This window comes from Oncorhynchus tshawytscha, linkage group LG24 (assembly GCF_018296145.1).
Source record: "Oncorhynchus tshawytscha isolate Ot180627B linkage group LG24, Otsh_v2.0, whole genome shotgun sequence".
NCBI classification, from domain to species: Eukaryota; Metazoa; Chordata; class Actinopteri; order Salmoniformes; family Salmonidae; genus Oncorhynchus; species Oncorhynchus tshawytscha.
The window spans coordinates 4276526-4300356 of NC_056452.1; the positions used below are offsets into that span (position 1 = coordinate 4276526).

Genomic DNA, 23831 nt, shown 5'->3' on the forward strand with positions numbered 1-23831 from the left:
TTGCAAATGTATAAAAAAACACATAAATACTTTATTTACATAATTATTCATACCCTTTGCTATGAGACTTTGGGTTCAGGTGCACCCTGTTTCCATTGATCATGCTTGAGATGCTTCTACAACTTGATTGCAATCCACCTGTGGTAAATTCAATTGATTGGACATGATTTGGAGGGCAGGCACCACTTTTGACAATGTTATGTCAGAGCAAAAACCAAGCCATGAGGTCGAAGGAATGGTCTGTAGCCATCCAAGACAGGATTGTGTCGATGCACAGATCTTGGGAATTGTACCAAAAACATTTCTGCAGTATTGAAGGTCCCCAACTTCACAGTGGCTTCCATCATTCTTAAATGGAAGAAATGTGGAACCACCAAGACTCTTGCAAGAGCAATCGGGGGAGAAGGGCTTTGGTCAGGGAGGTGACCAAGAACCCGATGGTCACTCTGACAGCGCTTTAGAGTTCCTATGTGGAGATGGGAGAACCTTCCAGAAGGACAACCATCTCTTTAGCACGACCAATCAGGCCTTTGTGGTAGAGCTGCCCGATGGAAGCCACTCCGCAGTAAAATGCACATGACAGTCATCTTGGAGTTTGCCAAAAAGCACCTAAAGGACTCTCAGACCATGAGAAACAAGATTATCTGGTCTTATGAAACCAAGATTGAACACTTTGGCCTGAATGCCAAGCGTCACATCTGGAGGAAACCTGGCACCGTCCCTACGTTTAAGCATGGTGGTGTCAGCATCATGCTGTGGGGAAGTTTTTCAGTGGCAGGGACTGGGAGACTCGTCAGGATCGAGGGAAATATGAATGGAGCAATGTACAGAGAGATCCTTGATGAAAACCTGCTCCAGAGTGCTTAGGACCTCAGACTGGGGTGAAGGTTCTCATTCCAACATGACAACAATGCTAAGCACACAGCCAAGACAACGCAGGAGTGGCTTCGGGACAAATCTCTGAATGTTCTTGAGTGACCTAACCAGAGCCCGGACTTGAACCCCCTCGAGCATCTCTGGAGAGACCTGAAAATAGCTGAAAATACCTGTGCAGCAACACTCCCCATCGAACATGACAGAGCTTATGATCTGCAGAGAAGAATGGGAGAAACTCCCCAAATACAGGTGCGCCAAGCTTGTAGCATCATACCCAAGAAGACTCGAGGCTGTAATCGCTGCCAAAGGTGCTTCAACAAAGTACTGAGTGAATGCTCTGAATACTTATGTAAATGTGATATTTGGAGGAGGGGGGGGGTTTACACATTTGCAAAAAAAAACAAAACTGTTTTTGCTTAGTGATTATGGGGTATTTTGTGTAGATTGATGAGGGAAAAAAACGATGTAATACATTTTAGAACTGAATGTGGAAAAAGTCAAGGGGTCTGAATACTTTCCGTATGGACTATCTACCAATCCCAGGCATTTTTAAAGTTTGAGACACTGAAAATCAAGACAACCTAGAGCCAAACTAGAATACTGGGCAGCTAAACCAAATTGTTTTTTTTCTGTCTAAGCTAAAAAAAAAAAATTACTTTCACATTGTAATTTGCTAAATGAAGTACGGCAAATGTCTCTTCAATATCACTGTTCACCACTTAATCACATTTTAACAGGGTGCAATTCACTCAATATTGGGAGATTAGACAAAGTTTACAATACCAGAAAGCTTCAATTCTCCTATTTTCTATCAGTTGCATAGGTGATTCAAAAAATAGTTTGCACTCCTCTCACCTGTATACCATTTGGATCAGCCCAGATGTCTTTGTCACCAAGCTTCATTGGCACCTTGATTATCACAGTAAGATTGAAGCCTCTTTCATAATTTTCAACCTGAGAAAGAAGGGGGTATTTTAACTTATGCTATACATTTCAGACATATTAAGTAAATGACACATAAATACTGTATATTAGTATATTATCCTTACCTCAAAGGATTGTTTCACATGTTTCTGCAAATCATTTTTCCCGGCAGTGAAATTAACATAACTGGTTGAATCCTCATTTCTAAATAAATGGGGGGAAGATTTAATGAAGACAAATGTTCCGAACAGCAGAGTCATACACTACCGGTCAAAAGTTTAAGAACACCTACTCATTCAAGGGCTTTTCTTTATTTTTTTAAACTATTTTCTACATTGTCAAATAATAGTGAATACATCAAAACAATGAAATAACACATATGGAATCATGTAGTAACCAAAAAAGTGTTAAGCGAATAGAAATATAATTTATATTTGAGATTCTTCAAATGGCCACCCTTTGCCTTGATGACAGCCTTGCACACTCTTGGCATTATCTCTACCAGCTTCATGAAATAGTCACCTGGAATGCATTTAAATTAACAGGTGTGCCTTCTTAAAAGTGCATTTGTGGAATTTCTTTCCTTCTTAATGCATTTGAGCCCATCAGATGTGTTGTGACAAGGTAGGAGTGGTATACAGAAGATAACCCTATTTGGTAAAATTCCATACTATGGCAAGAACAGCTCAAATAAGCAGAGATAAATGACAGTCCATCGTTACTTTAAGACAGGAAGGTCAGTCAATACGGAAAATTTCAAGAAAGGGCAGTCACAAACATTCAGCCCTATAATGAAACTGGCTCTCATGAAGACAGGAATGGAAGACCCAGAGTTACAGTGCCTTGCGAAAGTATTCGGCCCCCTTGAACTTTGCGACCTTTTGCCACATTTCAGGCATCAAACATAAAGATATAAAACTGTATTTTTCTGTGAAGAATCAACAACAAGTGGGACAAAATCATGAAGTGGAACGACATTTATTGGATATTTCAAACTTTTTTAACAAATCAAAAACTGAAAAATTGGGCGTGCAGAATTATTCAGCCCCCTTAAGTTAATACTTTGTAGCGCCACCTTTTGCTGCGATTACAGCTCTAAGTCACTTGGGGTATGTCTCTATCAGTTTTGCACATCGAGAGACTGAGATTTTTTCCCATTCCTCCTTGCAAAACAGCTCGAGCTCAGTGAGGTTGGATGGAGAGCATTTGTGAACAGCAGTTTTCAGTTCTTTCCACAGATTCTCGATTGGATTCAGGTCTGGACTTTGACTTGGCCATTCTAACACCTGGATATGTTTATTTTTGAACCATTCCATTGTAGATTTTGCTTTATGTTTTGGATCATTGTCTTGCTGGAAGACAAATCTCCGTCCCAGTCTCAGGTCTTTTGCAGACTCCATCAGGTTTTCTTCCAGAATGGTCCTGTATTTGGCTCCATCCATCTTCCCATCAATTTTAACCATCTTCCCTGTCCCTGCTGAAGAAAAGCAGGCCCAAACCATGATGCTGCCACCACCATGTTTGACAGTGGGGATGGTGTGTTCAGGGTGATGAGCTGTGTATGCTTTTACGCCAAACATAACGTTTTGCATTGTTGCCAAAAAGTTCAATTTTGGTTTCATCTGACCAGAGCACCTTCTTCCACATGTTTGGTGTGTCTCCCAGGTGGCTTGTGGCAAACTTTAAACAACACTTTTTATGGATATCTTTAAGAAATGGCTTTCTTCTTGCCACTCTTCCATAAAGGCCAGATTTGTGCAATATACGACTGATTGTTGTCCTATGGACAGAGTCTCCCACCTCAGCTGTAGATCTCTGCAGTTCATCCAGAGTGATCATGGGCCTCTTGGCTGCATCTCTGATCAGTCTTCTCCTTGTATGAGCTGAAAGTTTAGAGGGACGGCCAGGTCTTGGTAGATTTGCAGTGGTCTGATACTCCTTCCATTTCAATATTATCGCTTGCACAGTGCTCCTTGGGATGTTTAAAGCTTGGGAAATCTCTTTGTATCCAAATCCGGCTTTAAAGTTCTTCACAACAGTATCTCGGACCTGCCTGGCGTGTGCCTTGTTCTTCATGATGCTCTCTGCGCTTTTAACGGACCTCTGAGACTATCACAGTGCAGGTGCATTTATACGGAGACTTGATTACACACAGGTGGATTGTATTTATCATCATTAGTCATTTAGGTCAACATTGGATCATTCAGAGATCCTCACTGAACTTCTGGAGAGAGTTTGCTGCACTGAAAGTAAAGGGGCTAAATAATTTTGCACGCCCAATTTTTCAGTTTTTGATTTGTTAAAAAAGTTTGAAATATCCAATAAATGTCGTTCCACTTCATGATTGTGTCCCACTTGTTGTTGATTCTTCACAAAAAAAATACAGTTTTATATCTTTATGTTTGAAGCCTGAAATGTGGCAAAAGGTCGCAAAGTTCAAGGGGGCCGAATACTTTCGCAAGGCACTGTACCTCTGCTGCAGAGGATAAGTTCATTAGAGTTATCAGCTTCAGAAATTGCAGCCCATATAAATGCTTCACAGAGTTCAAATAACAGACACATCAACTGTTCAGAGGAGACTGCGTGAATCAGGCATTCATGGTCGAATTGCTCCAAAGAAAGCACTGCTAACGGACTCCAATATGAATAAGAGACTTGCTTGGGCCAAGAAACACGAGCAATGGACATTAGACCGGTGGAAATGTGTCCTTTGGTCTGGAGTCTGAATTTGAGATTTTGGGTTCCAACCGCCATGTCTTTGTGAGACACGGTGTTAGTGAATGGATGATCTCCACATGTGTATTTCCCACTGTGAAGCATGGAGGAGGAGGTGTTATGGTGTGGGGGTACTTTTCTGGTGACACTGTCTGTGATTTATTTAGAATTCAAGGCATGCTTAAACTGCATGGCTACCACAGCATTCTTCAGCGATATGCCATCCCATCTGATTTGGGCTTAGTGGGACATTTGTTTTCAACAGGACAATGACCCAACACACCTCCAGGCTGTGTAAGGTCTACTTTACCAGGATTGTGTCAAGACACAGATCTGGGGAATTGTACCACAAAAAATCACTGCAGCATTGAAGGTCCCCAAAGAACATAGAGGCCTCCATCATTCTTAAATGGAAGACGTTTGGAACCACCAAGACCCAAACTGAGCAATCGGGGGAGAAGGACCTTGATCAGTAAGGTGACCAAGAACCCCGATGGTCACTCTGAAAGAGCTCCAAGGTTCCTCTGGAGAGATGGGAGAACCTTCCAGATGGACAACCATCTCTGCAGCACTCCACCAATCAGGCCTTTATGGTAGAGTGGCCAGACGGAAGCCACTCCTGACTGTATTGACTGTATTACCACCACACTGGCGGCCACGAGTCATGAAGGCAGTTAAATTCCATGTGACCGTTTGGTCATGGCAATTAGGCTTCTCCAAGCTCTGATGCTGCTGATGGTCATTAGTAGCCTACCAAACTTGCTAACTGCCTTGTACTCAGCACTCTATTGTTCCTTTAATCACTGACATAAATGCAAATGTAATCGAAAATCTAATCAAACACTTCATGAGATCCTATGAGCTCATGTTGCACAACATTTCTACAGGCTATGCAATTGGGGGAGAAAGCAGTTCGGATTGGTCTGCCATATAGGATTGGTCTGCCATAAAGAAGGCTTCTGTCTATTTGAGCTGGTCAGTCTGTGTTGGTAATCTGTCGAATTCAACTTTTTTAATGCATTGTGTAGTGGAGCTCCAGAACTTTCTGGAGGATCAAATTTTGAAATCATTGGAATTAGAGTATGATAGCTAAAGAGATGGAGAAAACACCTGTGTCCGGATTACATCTTCAAACTAAGGGCAACCATGTCATGGAATTAGTGACAGGGAGACACGTTCATCATGCATGATGATGTATACAGGTAAGATAGCTAGCTACATTTTCAGATATTAAACGTTTCGAATTTTGACAGAAAGTGGTTTATTTCAAGCAAAATTGTACTGTTAGCTAGCTAACTAACGTTAGCTGGCTGGCTCCCTAGCTGACGTTATTATTTGTATCCCAGAGCTGTTTGCTTTTCTAGTTAGAGACTAATGTTAGCTAGCTAACATTGAACCTGGTTGGTTAGCTCCCAGCATATTCCCAACATATAGTCATGACATGATTTGGCACTGTGTTCATTGTTGTTTAACTGGCTAACGTTATGGGACGTGTGATCTTACACCTTTTTTTCTTCATTGTTTGCCTAGCTTGCTAGCTAGCTACATGTCTTAAGCTAAAGTGTACAATACCCGTTGAATATGGCAGTTGTCAGTAAACGTAGACAAAAAAGCGTAATGAAATTGTTGCTAGCAGAGCTGATTAGGCTGTTTTCATGTTATCCAGAGGTAAACAAAGTGTGCGCTCTAAACGCTCCAACAGCGAAACGAGATGGGTGGGGCTAAAGCTTAAGAGGGTGTGAACAATGCTGAATGGGTGTAGACAAAGAAGATCTCTTCACTAGTTACCAAAACATTCGAAGGCCATTTTCTGAAAAGTGAGTTTACAAGTTTATCAACTTTCAAAGCAGAATGAATTTCCCATTGTTCCTCACAAATGCAGTGTATGATATACCATTTTGTAGCTCGGAGTCTCTGATTTTATCCAATGTAAAACACTATGTAAAATGTTGCTACATAAGACCAAATCCAGGTGTTGAGTCACAGTTTACAATTGGCTCATTAATCCCCCTCCTCTCCCCTGTAACTATTCCCCAGGTCGTTGCTGCAAATGAGAATGTGTTCTCAGTCAACTTACCTGGTAAAATACTGGATAAATAAAATAAAAATTTAAAAAACATATTTATTTCCCTCACAGAAAAGAATGTCAACTTTTGTACTATGTGGAATAGTAGATTGACATAGGCTAGTGCTTTTGCTGTTCGTTAGGCCTACTCATTTTGTTGGCTGACAAAATGCAAATGTGGACAGTTCTTCCAATATCTTCAATTTGCACCTCGGAATTGGATAAGGACACACACAGTTGCGTCCCCGATGAGTCTGTCTTCACTTGCAGCCTGTGAGAAAGACCCGATCACATGACGGAGAGCCATGTGAGTGAGAGGTGCTTCGTAGTACGCAGCACTCAGGGAGAAGGGCACAATGCAGCACACCGGGCCAAGGGCACAACAGCCACTGGCCGCAAAAGGCAAGTTTTTTTTAGGGTGCATTACGGCCACACAAAGGGGATGCCGCCGGGGAATTTGAGGCGTTATCAAGTGCTTGTCAAATTGTGAATGAGAGACTGATGTAGTGTAGAGTCCACACAAAAAACAAAGAATGATCTCATGCCTTTCAAGCAACTTTTTTCAAATCATCATTAGAGTCGCATCATGCAGCCTTACAATGTATTAAAAATCAAAACATATAGCTCAACGTTTGTAGAACAACTAAAGATACATTAAAACATCTTAAGGCTACGGGGCGGTATTTTCACTTCCGGATGAAAAGCGTGCCCAAAGTAAACTGCCTGCTACTCAGGCCCAGAAGCTAGGATATGCATATCATTAGTATATGTGGATATAAAACACTCTGAAGTTTCTAGAACTGTTTGAATGATGTCTGTGAGTATAACAGAACTTATTTGGCAGGCGAAACCCCGAGGACAAACCATCCAGGAATTTCTTTTTTTGGGGGCACTCTCTTTTCAATGGGTTTCTATGGGCATCTGGATTTGTAAAGCACTTGCTTGCAGTTCCTATCGCTTCCACTGGATGTCAACAGTCTGTAGAAATTGGTTGATGTTTTTCCTTTGTGTAATGAAGAAGTAGCCCTGTTCAGAACAAGGGTCGGGTGAAGTGTACTGTTTGATAGAGGCACATGACCTGAAAAGCTTGCTCACGTTGTTTTCCTCCGGTATTGAACACAGTTCATCCCGTCTAAAATTGTATCGATTATTTACGTTAAAAAATACCTAAAGTTGTATTAGGAAAGTTGTTTGAAAAGTTTGGACAAAGATTACAGGTCATTTATGAGATATTTTGTAGTCATGTTGCGCGAGTTGAGACTGGTGTTTTTCTGGATCAAACGCGCCAAATAAATGGGCATTTTGGATATATAACGACGGAATTAATTGAACAAGAGGACCATTTGTGATGTTTATGGGACATATTGGAGTGCCAACAGAAGAAGCTGGTCAAATGCATGAATTATATCTTTATTTCTGAGTTTCGTGTCCCGCCTGGCGGGTTGAATTATGATTGTCTGTCTTTGTTTGATGGGATGCTGTCCTCAGATAATAGCATGGTTTGCTTTCACCGTAAAGACTTTTTCAAATCTGATACGTTGGCTGGATTAACAACAAGTGTAGCTTTAATTTGGTGAATTGTATGTGTGATTTCATGAAAGTTTAATATTTATAGTAATTTAATTTGAATTTGGCACTCTGCCATTTCACTGGATGTTGTCAAAATCGATCCCGCTAAAGGGATTTGATCCCTAAGAAGTTGTTAATAACTCTAAATTAAGGATATAGTACAACCTATTTCTTTGTTACCGCTCAACACAGGATAGCGGCATGTGTCTCAAATTGTTTGGAGAAAATATCCTTTCTATTTTATTCAGCTATTCTCAATTGTATTCTTTATATTATAAAATAATATAAAATAATGCCACGGAATTCCAAGCAAATCCTGTCCGCTGAATGAAGTAGTGAAGCCCACAGCCATTTGGCATAGCCAGATCAGGACTTAACATCAGGACAACTCTGAGTATGCTTGTAGCGAAATCCTGCATGGATTTGTTCATCTGAAGTAGACTACATTTTCTTCATATTATGTTTCTTTAGACCTGTCTGAAGTAAATAATGGATTTCTTGAGAAAGTGTATATATTTCTCATATATTACATGGATTAATTATACTTTTTCAAACAGATGTTCCAAAGGTGTTCTACCATGCCCAGATGTTCCACTAATCCAAGATGGCGTAGCAGTCAGACGTCTTGTCGTGTTCCTTGTATATATCGTTTTTTTATACATATTTTTCTTCGCATATCTTTTAAAACATTTTGCTAAACCTCAACTTCTAAATACTCTCCTGCAACCCGCCTCACCCAATGTAGCTATTTTTCTAAAGCATTTATATTTACTTCGGATCCGGAACCCCTCATCTGAAGCTAGCCAGCTAACTACCAGCTATCAGTCAACAAACCATTGCTAACGGTCTTCAGCTAACCGGTCATCAGCTAACCTTTAGCTCGGAAAGCTCTCGCCAGTTCGAACAACGCGACTCTAACCAGAGCATAACGGATATATTATTTTATTTTTTATTATCCCCAGGTACCCACCAGATTCCCACCACAAACGGAACATTTTCAGCTGGATCTTCACAACTAGCTATCTAGCTAACCGCAATCCCGGATGATTACTCCTGGCTAGCGTTTCCACCCACTTAGCTTGAAGCTAGCCCGGCCAGAGCTCCTATGCTACCACCGAAGCATACTCCTGGGCTACAATATCCGGACCCACGACCGGTCTATCGATGTCACCGCATGAAGAGGAATAAACAGACTCACCCCATCGTGACGTGCCCCAAAGGCTAACTTTCTAGCCCTTGCTATCTCCTTGCTTGCTAATTCGGCCTTGTAATTCGGTCCGCTAACTGCTAGCTTGTTTAGCCCCGGTCCGCTAACTGCTACCTTGTTTAGCCCCGGCCTACTAACTGTTAGCTTGTTAGCACAGGCCTGCTAACCGTCTGAATCGCCGCGTCCCAAACACTCACTGGACCCATATTTACTTTCTATCTCTTTTCGATTTTTAATTTGTTTATACCTTCCGGTAACCTGCCTCACCCAATGTGATACAGAATCGCTATTATTTTTAATTTTTAGAACACACTCAAGAACCTCCAGAAGCTAACCAGCTAACTAGCTACAAGCTATTTAGTCATTGTTAGCCACTGCCAGCGGCTTTTACCTTTTACCTTCTGCACAGCCAGACAGTTTAAAAAAAAAACCTGGATAACACTCGCCAGTCCAGCTTCCCTGCCCCATCCACCGCTGCCCCCTGGACACTGATCACTTGGCTACATAGCTGATGCATGCTAGACTGTCCGTTAATCAGGGTAGCCTAGTGGTTAGAGCGTTGGACTAGTAACCGAAAGGTTACATGACATGACATGCCTAGTAAAGTAAAGGTTAAAAAAACAAACAAACATGCCTAGTAAAGTAAAGGTTAAAAAAACAAACAAACACGGTACTCCATTCTGCTTGTTTATGTTTTATCTGTCGGCCCCAGCCGCACTCAGGCTCTGTGTGTTGTTAATCCGACCCTCCCTGCCTAGTCAACGCCATTTTACCTGCTGTTGTTGTGCTAGCTGATTAGTTGTTGTAGTCTCACCTACTGTTTTAGCTAGCTCTCCCAATTCAACACCTGTGATTACTGTATGCCTCGCTGTATGTCTCTCTCAAATGTCAATATGCCTTGTATACTGTTGTTCAGGTTAGTTATCATTGTTTTAGTTTACAATGGAGCCCCTAGTTCCACTCTTCATACCCCTGATACCTCATTTGTCCCACCTCCCACACATGCGGTGACCTCACCCATTACAACCAGCATGTCCAGAGATACAACCTCTCTCATCATCACCCAGTGCCTGGGCTTACCTCCGCTGTACCCGCACCCCACCATACCCCTGTCTGCGCATTATGCCCTGAATATATTCTACCATGCCCAGAAATCTGCTCCTTTTATTCTCTGTCCCCAACGCTCTAGGCGACCAGTTTTGATAGCCTTTAGCCGCACCCTCATACTACTCCTCCTCTGTTCCGCGGGTGATGTGGAGGTAAACCCAGGCCCTGCATGTCCCCAGGCACCCTCATTTGTTGACTTCTGTGATCGAAAAAGCCTTGGTTTCATGCATGTCAACATCAGAAGCCTCCTCCCTAAGTTTGTTTTACTCACTGCTTTAGCACACTCTGCTAACCCTGATGTCCTTGCCGTGTCTGAATCCTGGCTCAGGAAGGCCACCAAAAATTTGGAGATTTCCATACCCAACTATAACATCTTCCGTCAAGATAGAACTGCCAAAGGGGGGGAGTTGCAGTCTACTGCAGAGATAGCCTGCAAAGTAATGTCATACTTTCCAGGTCCATACCCAAACAGTTCGAACTACTAATTTTGAAAATTACTCTCTCCAGAAATAAGTCTCTCACTGTTGCCGCCTGCTACCGACCCCCCTCAGCTCCCAGCTGTGCCCTGGACACCATTTGTGAATTGATCGCCCCCCATCTAGCTTCAGAGTTTGTTCTGTTAGGTGACCTAAACTGGGATATGCTTAACACCCCGGCAGTCCTACAATCTAAGCTAGATGCCCTCAATCTCGCACAAATCATCAAGGAACCCACCAGGTACAACCCTAAATCTGTAAACAAGGGCACCCTCATAGACGTCATCCTGACCAACTGGCCCTCCAAATACACCTCCGCCGTCTTCAACCAGGATCTCAGCGATCACTGCCTCATTGCCTGTATCCGCTACGGAGCCGCAGTCAAACGACCACCCCTCATCACTGTCAAACGCTCCCTAAAACACTTCTGTGAGCAGGCCTTTCTAATCGACCTGGCCCGGGTATCCTGGAAGGACATTGACCTCATCCCATCAGTTGAGGATGCCTGGTCATTCTTTAAAAGTAACTTCCTCACCATTTTAGATAAGCATGCTCCGTTCAAAAAATGCAGAACTAAGAACAGATATAGCCCTTGGTTCACTCCAGACCTGACTGCCCTCGACCAGCACAAAAACATCCTGTGGCGGACTGCAATAGCATCGAATAGTCCCCGCGATATGCAACTGTTCAGGGAAGTCAGGAACCAATACACGCAGTCAGTCAGGAAAGCTAAGGCCAGCTTCTTCAGGCAGAAGTTTGCATCCTGCAGCTCCAACTCCAAAAAGTTCTGGGACACTGTGAAGTCCATGGAGAACAAGAGCACCTCCTCCCAGCTGCCCCCTGCACTGAGGCTAGGTAACACGGTCACCACCGATAAATCCATGATTATCGAAAACTTCAACAAGCATTTCTCAACGGCTGGCCATGCCTTCCGCCTGGCTACTCCAACCTCGGCCAACAGCTCCGCCCCCCCCGCAGCTACTCGCCCAAGCCTCTCCAGGTTCTCCTTTACCCAAATCCAGATAGCAGATGTTCTGAAAGAGCTGTAAAACCTGGACCCGTACAAATCAGCTGGGCTTGACAATCTGGACCCTCTATTTCTGAAACTATCCGCCGCCATTGTCGCAACCCCTATTACCAGCCTGTTCAACCTTCCTTTCATATCGTCTGAGATCCCCAAGGATTGGAAAGCTGCCGCAGTCATCCCCCTCTTCAAAGGGGGAGACACCCTGGACCCAAACTGTTACAGACCTATATACATCCTGCCCTGCCTATCTAAGGTCTTTGAAAGCCAAGTCAACAAACAGGTCACTGACCATCTCGAATCCCACCGTACCTTCTCCGCTGTGCAATCTGGTTTCCGAGCCGGTCACGGGTGCACCTCAGCCACGCTCAAGGTACTAAACGATATCATAACCGCCATCGATAAAAGACAGTACTGTGCAGCCGTCTTCATCGACCTTGCCAAGGCTTTCGACTCTGTCAATCACCAATCTTATCGGCAGACTCAGTAGCCTCGGTTTTTCGGATGACTGCCTTGCCTGGTTCACCAATTACTTTGCAGACAGAGTTCAGTGTGTCAAATCGGAGGGCATGCTGTCCGGTCCTCTGGCAGTCTCTATGGGGGTGCCACAGGGTTCAACTCTCGGGCCGACTCTTTTCTGTATATATCAATGATGTTGCTCTTGCTGCGGTCGATTCCCTGTCCACCTCTACGCAGACGACACCATTCTATATACTTCCGGCCCGTCCTTGGACACTGTGCTATCTAACCTCCAAACGAGCTTCAATGCCATACAACACTCCTTCCGTGGCCTCCAACTGCTCTTAAACGCTAGTAAAACCAAATGCATGCTTTTCAACCATTTGCTGCCTGCACCCGCACGCCTGACCAGCATCACCACCCTGGATGGTTCCGACCTTGAATATGTGGACATCTATAAGTACCTAGGTGTCTGGCTAGACTGTAAACTCTCCTTCCAGACTCATATCAAACATCTCCAATCGAAAATCAAATCAAGAGTCGGCTTTCTATTCCGCAACAAAGCCTCCTTCACTCACGCCGCCAAACTTACCCTCGTAAAACTGACTATCCTACCGATCCTCGACTTCGGCGATGTCATCTACAAAATTGCTTCCAACACTCTACTCAGCAAACTGGATGCAGTTTATCACAGTGCCATCCGTTTTGTCACTAAAGCACCTTATACCACCCACCACTGCGACTTGTATGCTCTAGTCGGCTGGCCCTCGCTACATATTCGTCGCCAGACCCACTGGCTCCAGGTCATCTACAAGTCCATGCTAGGTAAAGCTCCGCCTTATCTCAGTTCACTGGTCACGATGGCAACACCCATCCGTAGCACACGCTCCAGCAGGTGTATCTCACTGATCATCCCTAAAGCCAACACCTCATTTGGCCGCCTTTCGTTCCAGTTCTCTGCTGCCTGTGACTGGAACGAATTGCAAAAATCGCTGAAGTTGGAGACTTATCTCCCTCACCAACTTCAAACATCTGCTATCTGAGCAGCTAACTGATCGCTGCAGCTGTACATAGTCTATCGGTAAATAGCCCACCCATTTTTACCTACCTCATCCCCATACTGTTTTTATTTATTTACTTTTCTGCTCTTTTGCACACCAATATCTCTACCTGTACATGACCATCTGATCATTTATCACTCCAGTGCTAATCTGCAAAATTGTAATTATTCGCCTACCTCCTCATGCCTTTTGCACACAATGTATATAGACTCCCCTTTTTTTCTACTGTGTTATTGACTTGTTAATTGTTTACTCCATGTTTAACTCTGTGTTGTCTGTTCACACTGCTATGCTTTATCTTGGCCAGGTCGCAGTTGCAAATGAGAACTTGTTCTCAACTAGCCTACCTGGTTAAATAAAGGTGAAATAAAAAAATAATAAAAAAAAAAAAAAAAAAAAAAGGTCTGCGTCAGTGGCTTGTAGGCTATGTCTGGAAGTCAAGGAGATGCTAAATGTGTTTATGTTATTTAACTGTCAATTACCGTGAAACTGACAGTTATTTGCTTGACAATCACAGGCGGCCAAAAATCGTGACCGCCACAGCCCTAAGTCTGATGAAACCAAGATTGAACTCTTTGGCTTGAATGCCAAGCATCACATCTGGAGGAAACCTGGCACCATCCCTACAGTGAAGCATGGTGGTAGCAGCATCATGCTGAGGGGATGTTTTTCAGCGGCAGGGACTGGGAGACTAGTCAGGATAGAAGGAAAGATGAACAGAGCAAAGTACAGAGGGATCCTTGATGAAAACTTGCTCCAGAGCGCTCAGGGCCTCAGACTGGGGCGAAGGTTCACCTTCCAACAGGACAATGACCCTAAGCACACAGCCAAGACAATGCAGGACTGGCTTTGGGACAAGTCTCTGAATGTCCTTGAGTGGCCCAGCCAGAGCCCAGACTTCAACCTATATTTATACCAGTGGAGGCTACTGAAGGGAGGACGGCTCATAATAATGGCTGGAATGGAGCGATTGGAATGGCATTAAACACATAGAAACCATGTGTTTGATACCGTTCCACTCATTCTGCTCCAGCCATTACCACGAGCCCATCCTCACCAATTAAGGTGCCTCCAAACCTCTTTGATTTGTACAGTTTATTGACTGTATCCATCTCGTTTATAATTCCTGAAATTAAAGCTAGACAGTCAAGGAATATTGGAAATTCCAAAAACGATGGATAAGGACTATCTTTTGCAAATTTTGACAGTGAGGACATATAACACATTTTCAGTGCGACCCTCCGGACCTTGTGCAGCCCCCAGGGCAAACTGAGTTTTACACACCTGAGTTAGAGCATTGATGTACGTGATTCAACTGCAAAATATTGTGTTTTTTTAAAATGTACACAAATAATGTCTGAGGGACATAAAAGGCCCTATATTTGTAGAACGAGCTAGACCCAGATATTGGAAAATATGGTATGAAAATTAAATAGCACATACCTTTTAATCACAACAAAAATGCTGTATTTCACACCAATCTCTTTCACTTTGGAAAGTTCACTCTTTGGCGAATGTGCATTTCCACTAAACGGGATGAGACGGGGTAATGCAGTTACTACAAATATTGCTAGACAAAACATCATAAGACATGATAACTTTATCTGAGTGTGTACCGCACATACCTTGAGGCATTTGCAGTGAATGTCATAATTTGGCCAAATTGAGTGTTTCTATCAATCCCATAGGAAATTACTAAGAGAGCCTGAGATGAAGGGAAGGAGAATACAATGTTTATTTAAAATATGACCTTAGACTCCTGTAGAAGCCCAGCAAAAAAAGTATGTCATACGGACATTAGGCGACGTTCCCATAAATTCCCTTTTAGGGTTTCAGTGAGATGTTATCCCACTGACGTTCTGAGAAAGTTCTATGGACTTTAAAACGTTACGTTATCATTGGGACCATAAAGGGATGTTCAGTACAGATCCCTGTTTGGTCACAGTATAACGTAATAAAAAAGGTATTTTGGTGACGACTAGGATATTTTACAAATAGGCTCCTATTTGTTTCTGAAAGGACGTTATCCCTGGGGCATTCAATGTCAATGTTCAGAAGGAGACGTTTCAGGCACGTCCTGGCCTTCAAATAATAATTGGTCGTTAGGAATTTCCCAGAATGTCACAAAATGGAGAAAAGGATGTTGTGGCATGGTCCTGTGGATGTGTTGTCTAGTTCCCAGTTTGTTCTGGGGATGTCCCCAAGAACGATTTTAGGACATTCTTAAAACGGTCTGTCATGGTCCCCTGTTTTTAAAAAATCTTCGTTCCGGAGACGTCCCCAAACGATGGTTAAAGGATGCTCTTAGAATGTATGTGGAGTTTTTTGTCTAGTTCACAGCTTGTTCTGGGGACTAGAACAAGCCTAAAGATGTTTTTTGTATGTTCCCAAGTCATGCATGTTTTCCTGTCATTAGGAAGTTGTTTGATGGTCCCAAAGGAATGTTCTCTGGGGGACCTTTGTCTAGATCCCTGTAAGGTACAGTACCAGTACGTCACTGAGGACCATGTCAGGACTTTGTTTTTTTTACATTCTCAGGACCAACATACATTTTACGAATCATTATGACTTTGTGTGATGGTCCCAAGGGAACGTTTTCTGGGGGACCTTTGTCTAGTTCCCTCTAAGTTAACAGGACATTGTTGAGGACAATATAAGGATATCCTCAAGACATCCTCAGGACATTTGTTTTACAAGTTAAGTAATGAAATGGGAGAGGGGGTTTGAGCTAAATGGGACACTGTTCAGCTAAAATAATGTAAATGACAATAAAATTACATATAACATGATCACTTTTAGAGTACTTACATTTCATTATGACCCCATTTGAGATTTGAACTCACAACCTCTGGATTTGGATATACTGATCTTTCTGCTGCACCACAAGATCTGGAGCATATTCAGAAGTCCCCCACACATTTATTGCCTATAACACATGTCTGCACTTAGCAAAAGAGTGCCACTGGTATTTCAGTTATCAGTTAATCTGACTATTCTCTAATCGATTTGATTGACCTATTTCTGCAATTTGTGGCTTTTCTGTATAGTTGTCTAATGTTAATGGGGCATATTACTCTGTTTTAATGTAACTCCTGAATCACTATGATAAATGATAAATAAAAGTTAACTTCCGGCGCCGACAGAGATGGCCACCTCGCTTCGCGTGCCTAGGAAAATATGCAGTTTTTTGTTTTTTTAATGTTTTATTTCTTACATTAGTACCCCAGGTCATCTTAGGTTTCATTACATACAGTCGAGAAGAACTACTGAATATAAGATCAGCGTCAACTCACCATCAGTACGACCAAGAATATGATTTTCACGAAGCGGATCCTGTGTTCTGCCTTTCAACCAGGACAACGGAATGGATCCTATGCGGCGACCCAAAAAAACGACTCCGTAAAAGAGGGAAACGAGGCGGTCTTCTGGTCAGACTCCGGAGACGGGCACATCGTGCACCACTCCCTAGCATTCTTCTCGCCAATGTCCAGTCTCTTGACAACAAGGTTGATGAAATCCGAGCAAGGGTAGCATTCCAGAGGGACATCAGAGACTGTAACGTTCTTTGCTTCACGGAAACATGGCTCACTGGAGAGACGCTATCGGAGGCGGTGCAGCCAGTGGGTTTCTCCACGCATCGCGCCGACAGAAACAAACATCTTTCTGGTAAAAAGAGGGGCGGGGGCGTATGCCTTATGGCTAACGAGACATGGTGTGATGAAAGAAACATACAGGAACTCAAATCCTTCTGTTCACCTGATTTAGAATTCCTCACAATGAAATGTCGACCACATTATCTACCAAGAGAATTCTCTTTGATTATAATCACAGCCGTATATATCACCCCCCAAGCAGACACATCTATGGCTCTGAACGAACTTTATTTGACTCTTTGCAAACTGGAATCCATTTATCCGGAGGCTGCATTCATTGTAGCTGGGGATTTTAACAAGGCTAATCTGAAAACAAGACTCCCTAAAGTTTATCATCATATCGATTGCGCAACCAGGGGTGGAAAAACCTTGGATCATTGTTACTCTAACTTCCGCGACGCATATAAGGCCCTGCCCCGCCCTCCTTTTCGGAAAAGCTTTTTCCATTTTGTTGATCCCTGCCTACAGACAGAAACTAAAAAAAGAAGCTCCCACGCTGAGGTCTGTTCAACGCTGGTCTGACCAAGCTGACTCCACACTCCAAGACTGCTTCCATCACGTGGACTGGGAGATGTTTCGTATTGCGTCAGATAACAACATTGACGAATACGCTGATTCGGTGTGCGAGTTCATTAGAACGTGCGTTGACGATGACGTTCCCATAGCAACGATTAAAACATTCCCTAACCAGAAACCGTGGATTGATGGCAGCATTCGCGTGAAACTGAAAGCGCGAACCACTGCTTTTAATCAGGGCAAGGTGACTGGTAACATGACCGAATACAAACAGTGCAGCTATTCCCTCCGCAAGGCTATCAAACAAGCTAAGCGCCAGTACAGAGACAAAGTAGAATCTCAATTCAACGGCTCAGACACAAGAGGTATGTGGCAGGGTCTACAGTCAATCACGGACTACAAGAAGAAAACCAGCCCAGTCACGGACCAGGATGTCTTGCTCCCAGGCAGACTAAATAACTTTTTGCCCGCTTTGAGGACAATACAGTGCCACAGACACGGCCTGCAACGAAAACATGCGGACTCTCCTTCACTGCAGCCGAGGTGAGTAAGACATTTAAACGTGTTAACCCTCGCAAGGCTGCAGGCCCAGACGGCATCCCCAGCCGCGCCCTTAGAGCATGCGCAGACCAGCTGGCCGGTGTGTTTACGGACATATTCAATCAATCCCTATACCAGTCTGCTGTTCCCACATGCTTCAAGAGGGCCACCATTGTTCCTGTTCCCAAGAAAGCTAAGGTAACTGAGCTAAATGACTACCGCCCGTAGCACTCACTTCCGTCATCATGAAGTGCTTTGAGAGACTAGTCAAGGACCATATCACCTCCACCCTACCTGACACCCTAGACCCACTCCAATTTGCTTACCGCCCAAATAGGTCCACAGACGATGCAATCTCAACCACACTGCACACTGCCCTAACCCATCTGGACAAGAGGAATACCTATGTGAGAATGCTGTTCATCGACTACAGCTCGGCATTCAACACCATAGTACCCTCCAAGCTCGTCATCAAGCTCGAGACCCTGGGTCTCGACCCCGCCCTGTGCAACTGGGTACTGGACTTCCTGACGGGCCGCCCCCAGGTGGTGAGGGTAGGCAACAACATCTCCACCCCGCTGATCCTCAACACTGGGGCCCCACAAGGGGCGTTCTGAGCCCTCTCCTGTACTCCCTGTTCACCCACGACTGCGTGGCCACGCACGCCTCCAACTCAATCATCAAGTTTGCGGACGACATAACAGTGGTAGGCTTGATTACCAACAACGACGAGACGGCCTACAGGGAGGAGGTGAGGGCCCTCGGAGTGTGGTGTCAGGAAAATAACCTCACACTCAACGTCAACAAAACTAAGGAGATGATTGTGGACTTCAGGAAACAGCAGAGGGAACACCCCCCTATCCACATCGATGGAACAGTAGTGGAGAGGGTAGCAAGTTTTAAGTTCCTCGGCATACACATCACAGACAAACTGAATTGGTCCACTCACACAGACAGCATCGTGAAGAAGGCGCAGCAGCGCCTCTTCAACCTCAGGAGGCTGAAGAAATTCGGCTTGTCACCAAAAGCACTCACAAACTTCTACAGATGCACAATCGAGAGCATCCTGGCGGGCTGCATCACCGCCTGGTACGGCAACTGCTCCGCCCACAACCGTAAGGCTCTCCAGAGGGTAGTGAGGTCTGCACAACGCATCACCGGGGGCAAACTACCTGCCCTCCAGGACACCTACACCACCCGATGTTACAGGAAGGCCATAAAGATCATCAAGGACAACAACCACCCGAGCCACTACCTGTTCACCCCGCTATCATCCAGAAGGCGAGGTCAGTACAGGTGCATCAAAGCTGGGACCGAGAGACTGAAAAACAGCTTCTATCTCAAGGCCATCAGACTGTTAAACAGCCACCACTAACATTGAGTGGCTGCTGCCAACACACTGACACTGACACTGACTCAACTCCAGCCACTTTAATAATGGGAATTGATAGGAAATGATGTAAAATATATCACTAGCCACTTTAAACAATGCTACCTAATATAATGTTACATACCCTACATTATTCATCTCATATGCATACGTATATACTATACTCTATATCATCTACTGCATCCTTATGTAATACATGTATCACTAGCCACTAACTATGCCACTTTGTTTACATACTCATCTCATATGTATATACTGTACTCGATACCATCTACTGTATCTTGCCTATGCTGCTCTGTACCATCACTCATTCATATATCTTTATGTACATATTCTTTATCCCCTTACACTGTGTATAAGACAGTAGTTTTGAAATTGTTAGTTAGATTACTTATTGGTTATTACTGCATTGTCGGAACTAGAAGCACAAGCATTTCGCTACACTTGCATTAACATTTGCTAACCCTGTGTATGTGACAAATAAAATTTGATTTGATTTAAAAAAAAAGTTGTTCTTGAGTGTATTTTTAACCAAGCTTAATTTACTTAGAAGTGCAACTGTAGCAATACAGGTGGAATCAGGCATTGACACAGACATGGTGTCATAGCAGGACAATCAGAATGCGGTGAACCAAGAGGTTGTGAGTTAAAATGCCAGGTGAGGACATGTTGAATAATACTTACTGTATGAATGAACATGTACAATGTATTCATGCATGTCAAAGTGTGTCAAATATGTTGAAAACACTGTATGTTAAAAGCACTGTTTGTGTGTAGGTGTCTCTAAACCTACCAACAGACAAAGAGCTGTGAATAGATCAGTAGTTCACCAATCAGGGCCTTGATGGGCTCGACAACAGTAACTAGGGGTGATGTGTAATGAAACGAGTGTGTGAATCCCCAGGTAGGTGGGTATAATGTTTTTTTGGGGGGGACTATCAGGCGACGTCCTGATGACTGATACACTGAATGTCCTGAGAACGTCCTGAAGTCATCCTGACCTGACCTTCAATGACATCCCAGGAACATGGAGGGAACTAGACAAAAGTCACCTGGAGAACATTCCTTTGTGACCATCACACAATGTCCCGATGACAGGAAAAAATGATATCTTGAGAAGTCCCTAAAAACGGGACATCCCACGGGAACAAGCCGGGAACTAGACAAAACCTACACAGAGCCATGACACAATGTCTACAGAACATCCTAAAATTGTCCTTGGGGACGGCCCCGGAACAAACAGGGAACTAGACAAAATCTCCACAGGACCATGAAACAATTTCCTGACAACTTTCGGTAACCATTTCCTGACTTTCTGTGGATGTCCTAATGACATTTTTTTTGCAGGGAGTACAGATTGCTTCTACAGTTCAATAGGATGTTTTATTTAGTAAGTAATAGGGATGTTATTACAATACAGTATCATATTACTGTTATTGTAATGATGAACATATGTTGTAAGTGAGACAGACCTTAGAATCGCTTTTGAAGATTGGCTTGTCAATGGTGCAGTCACTTTGTCCCCACATTACATTTCCCACACTGTCTGATGAGTTACACTCCACTCTTCCCTGGAGAGCAATGACAGGACAATGACAATTTATGTCAACTTCAGGCAATAGTTCACTGAAATTACCAAAGAAACACTGGAAATGTACATACTGGACCTACAGAAATGACTATCACTTAAACAATATAAATCCTTCCTGCCCCTCAAACACCGAGTTTATAGCTACTCACTCCCCCTCCTTACTTGTATGTACTCTTACCTGGAGTATGGTGAACTTCCTGAATGAAAGTCCTGCAGGGTATTTGAGAATAACGTGGCTGTTGTAAGAGTTCTCTTCCCTGCTTTCGACTGACACTGTCACATTTATCACCTCATCTATGCCAACCCTCACCTCAGAACTCCTGAGAGAAGTGAGAAAGAGAGGGCAAAAGTAATAAAGAAATGATTCTCATTGTCATTACATCATGCTTGTTTTCCTCAATCTTTGACTATCATTGACATCATCATCCTATCCATCTTCATCATCATTTTCATCTTCATCCATTTTACTCGTCAGCTGCTGCAACGCTCTAATCGACATTCTAATCATCATACTTCTTTAAAAAAAAGTTTAATCTTACCCAGTAGAAAAACAAAAAGGCTCTGAGTCAATGCTAGTGATCTTACCCAGTGAAATTAAAATCCACTTTCAGGTTGTCAATGCAGTTGTTATCAGCTCCACAGTTGATCTCAAAACCTAACTGTGGGATGAAGAAAGAGGTTCACCAAGTTCACTTAACACGTTACCTTCTTCACAATGACTAGGATATAGATGTATCTTTACCCCCCCTTCACCCACACACAACAGCCTTTTTTAGGGGATTTCAAATCAACTTTGACACAGTTTTTATTGTCAAAAGTTAAGAGAAGAAACATACAGGATGATATGTTGCAGTCGGAGACTGCGGGGAAAGGCTAGAGCTGAGGCCACCAGGAGATGTTGTTGGCAACCCTTCAAATGTGAAGTCAAGTTCATTGGACAGTTCATTGAGGGAGTCCTCTGGGCAAGCCTATAAAAAATAGAATCTTCAGAGACATTTTATATCATTCAAACTCCTCTAAAAAGAGGTTTACTGTGATATTGTTAACATTGACATGTCAAGGCTCTATGGCTGTATCCTTTAGAGTGTATAGTAATGACAGAGGGGAGAAACCAATGAGCATACACTTTTGAGGTTGTCGACATGTGACAGCCATAAAGCCCAGACTTAAAGCTGATACAATTTGATGTGTACTCCACATAATAGTCATAATAGTCACATAGTATGTCATTCCAAAGTTTCAGCTGCTATTCTCTCATTGGATCCTGAAAAATACTTTTGACTGCTTAGAGCACTAAAACTCCACCTGAAAAAGGCACATCATTCAACATTTATGGTGACAATAACGCCCTTGTTTGCTGTATTGTTGTAGCCTAAAGCTTCTTCGCCATATGAACCTATCATGTACAGAAAAGGTGGCCAGGAATTTATTCTGCAATGGTTATGAACCTATATATTATGTTTTATGTTTATAAATTAAATATAGTTTACATTTGAAATTACAGTAGACTATTCAGACGTATACACAGTAGCCTAGCTCCTGTCGTTACTACTGTAAAGTGGGTCCAATTCAATGAGAGATGGGACATTGTAGGCCTATAGGCTACTTTGTGAGTATGAAACCATAACCGTCAGAAAAGGAAAAATTCTGCTTCCTAGTGTTCCCGGTTCTGACTATTCTGCCTGCTCTGACCCCAAGCCTGCCTGCCGTCCTGTACCTGCCTGACTCGGACCTGATTACGAACCTCTGCCTGCCCTGACCCCGAACCTGCCTGCCGTCCTGTACCTGCCTGACTCTGACCTGATCACGAACCCTTGTCTGTCTTCGACCTGCCCTTTGCCTGCCCTTTGCCCGCCCCGTGTTTACAATAAATAATCTGAGAACTGTACTATCCGCCTCCTGTGTCTGCATCTGTGTCATATCCTGAGTCATGGTAGTCACCAAGTGCATTCAGAAAGTATTCACACCATTTGACTTTATCCACATTTTGTTGTTACAACCTGAATTGTAATTTAAGTACATTTAGATTTTTGTCATTGGCCTGGCCAGTGAAATGAAAAGCTGAAATGTCATGAGTCAATAAGTAAAAAAATAAAACTTGTTATGTCAAGCCAAAATAAGTTCAGGAGTAAAATGTGCATAACAAGTCACATAATAAGTTGCATGGACGCACTCTCTGTACCCCACACATGAAATGATCTGTAAGGTCCCTCAGTCGAGCAGTGAATTTCAAGCACAGATTCAACCGCAAAGACCAGGGAGCTTTTCCAATGCCTCGCAAAGAAGGGCTCCTATTGGTAGATGAATTTTAAAAAGCAGACATTGAATGTCCCTTTAACAATTGTGAAGTTATTAATTACATTCTGGATGGTGTATCAATCCACCTAGTTACTAAAAAGATTCAGGCGTCCTTCCTAACTTAGTTACCGTAGAGGAAGGAAACCACTCAGGGATTTCACCATGAGGCCAATGGTGACTTTTAAACAGTTACAGAGTTTAATGACTGTGATAGGAGAAAACTAAGGATGAGTCAACAACATTGTAGTTACTCTCCTCATGGCCCACTAGATATCATCAGAATGAGATACAATAGATAATCTGTAGATTTTCCTGCCTTTCCTGCCTTCCTGCATTTATTTCTGATATGGAGCCAAGCTC

The 23831-nt window shown here is 43.2% G+C and overlaps 1 protein-coding gene across 2 annotated transcripts in view; it reads right to left on the reverse strand.

Moving 5' to 3' along the window:
- LOC112223837 (integrin alpha-X) overlaps positions 1-23831 on the reverse strand; it is a 67115-nt gene that overhangs the window by 13802 nt on the left and 29482 nt on the right. For both annotated transcript variants that reach the window (XM_024387091.2, XM_024387092.2), the window contains exons 18-25: positions 22010-22141; positions 21759-21832; positions 21352-21493; positions 21055-21153; positions 15109-15188; positions 14927-15010; positions 1926-2004; positions 1732-1830 (exon numbers count right to left, since the gene is read on the reverse strand). In XM_024387091.2, the coding sequence (XP_024242859.1) occupies positions 1732-1830; positions 1926-2004; positions 14927-15010; positions 15109-15188; positions 21055-21153; positions 21352-21493; positions 21759-21832; positions 22010-22141 (789 nt within the window). The remainder of the gene's footprint in view (positions 1-1731; positions 1831-1925; positions 2005-14926; positions 15011-15108; positions 15189-21054; positions 21154-21351; positions 21494-21758; positions 21833-22009; positions 22142-23831) is intronic.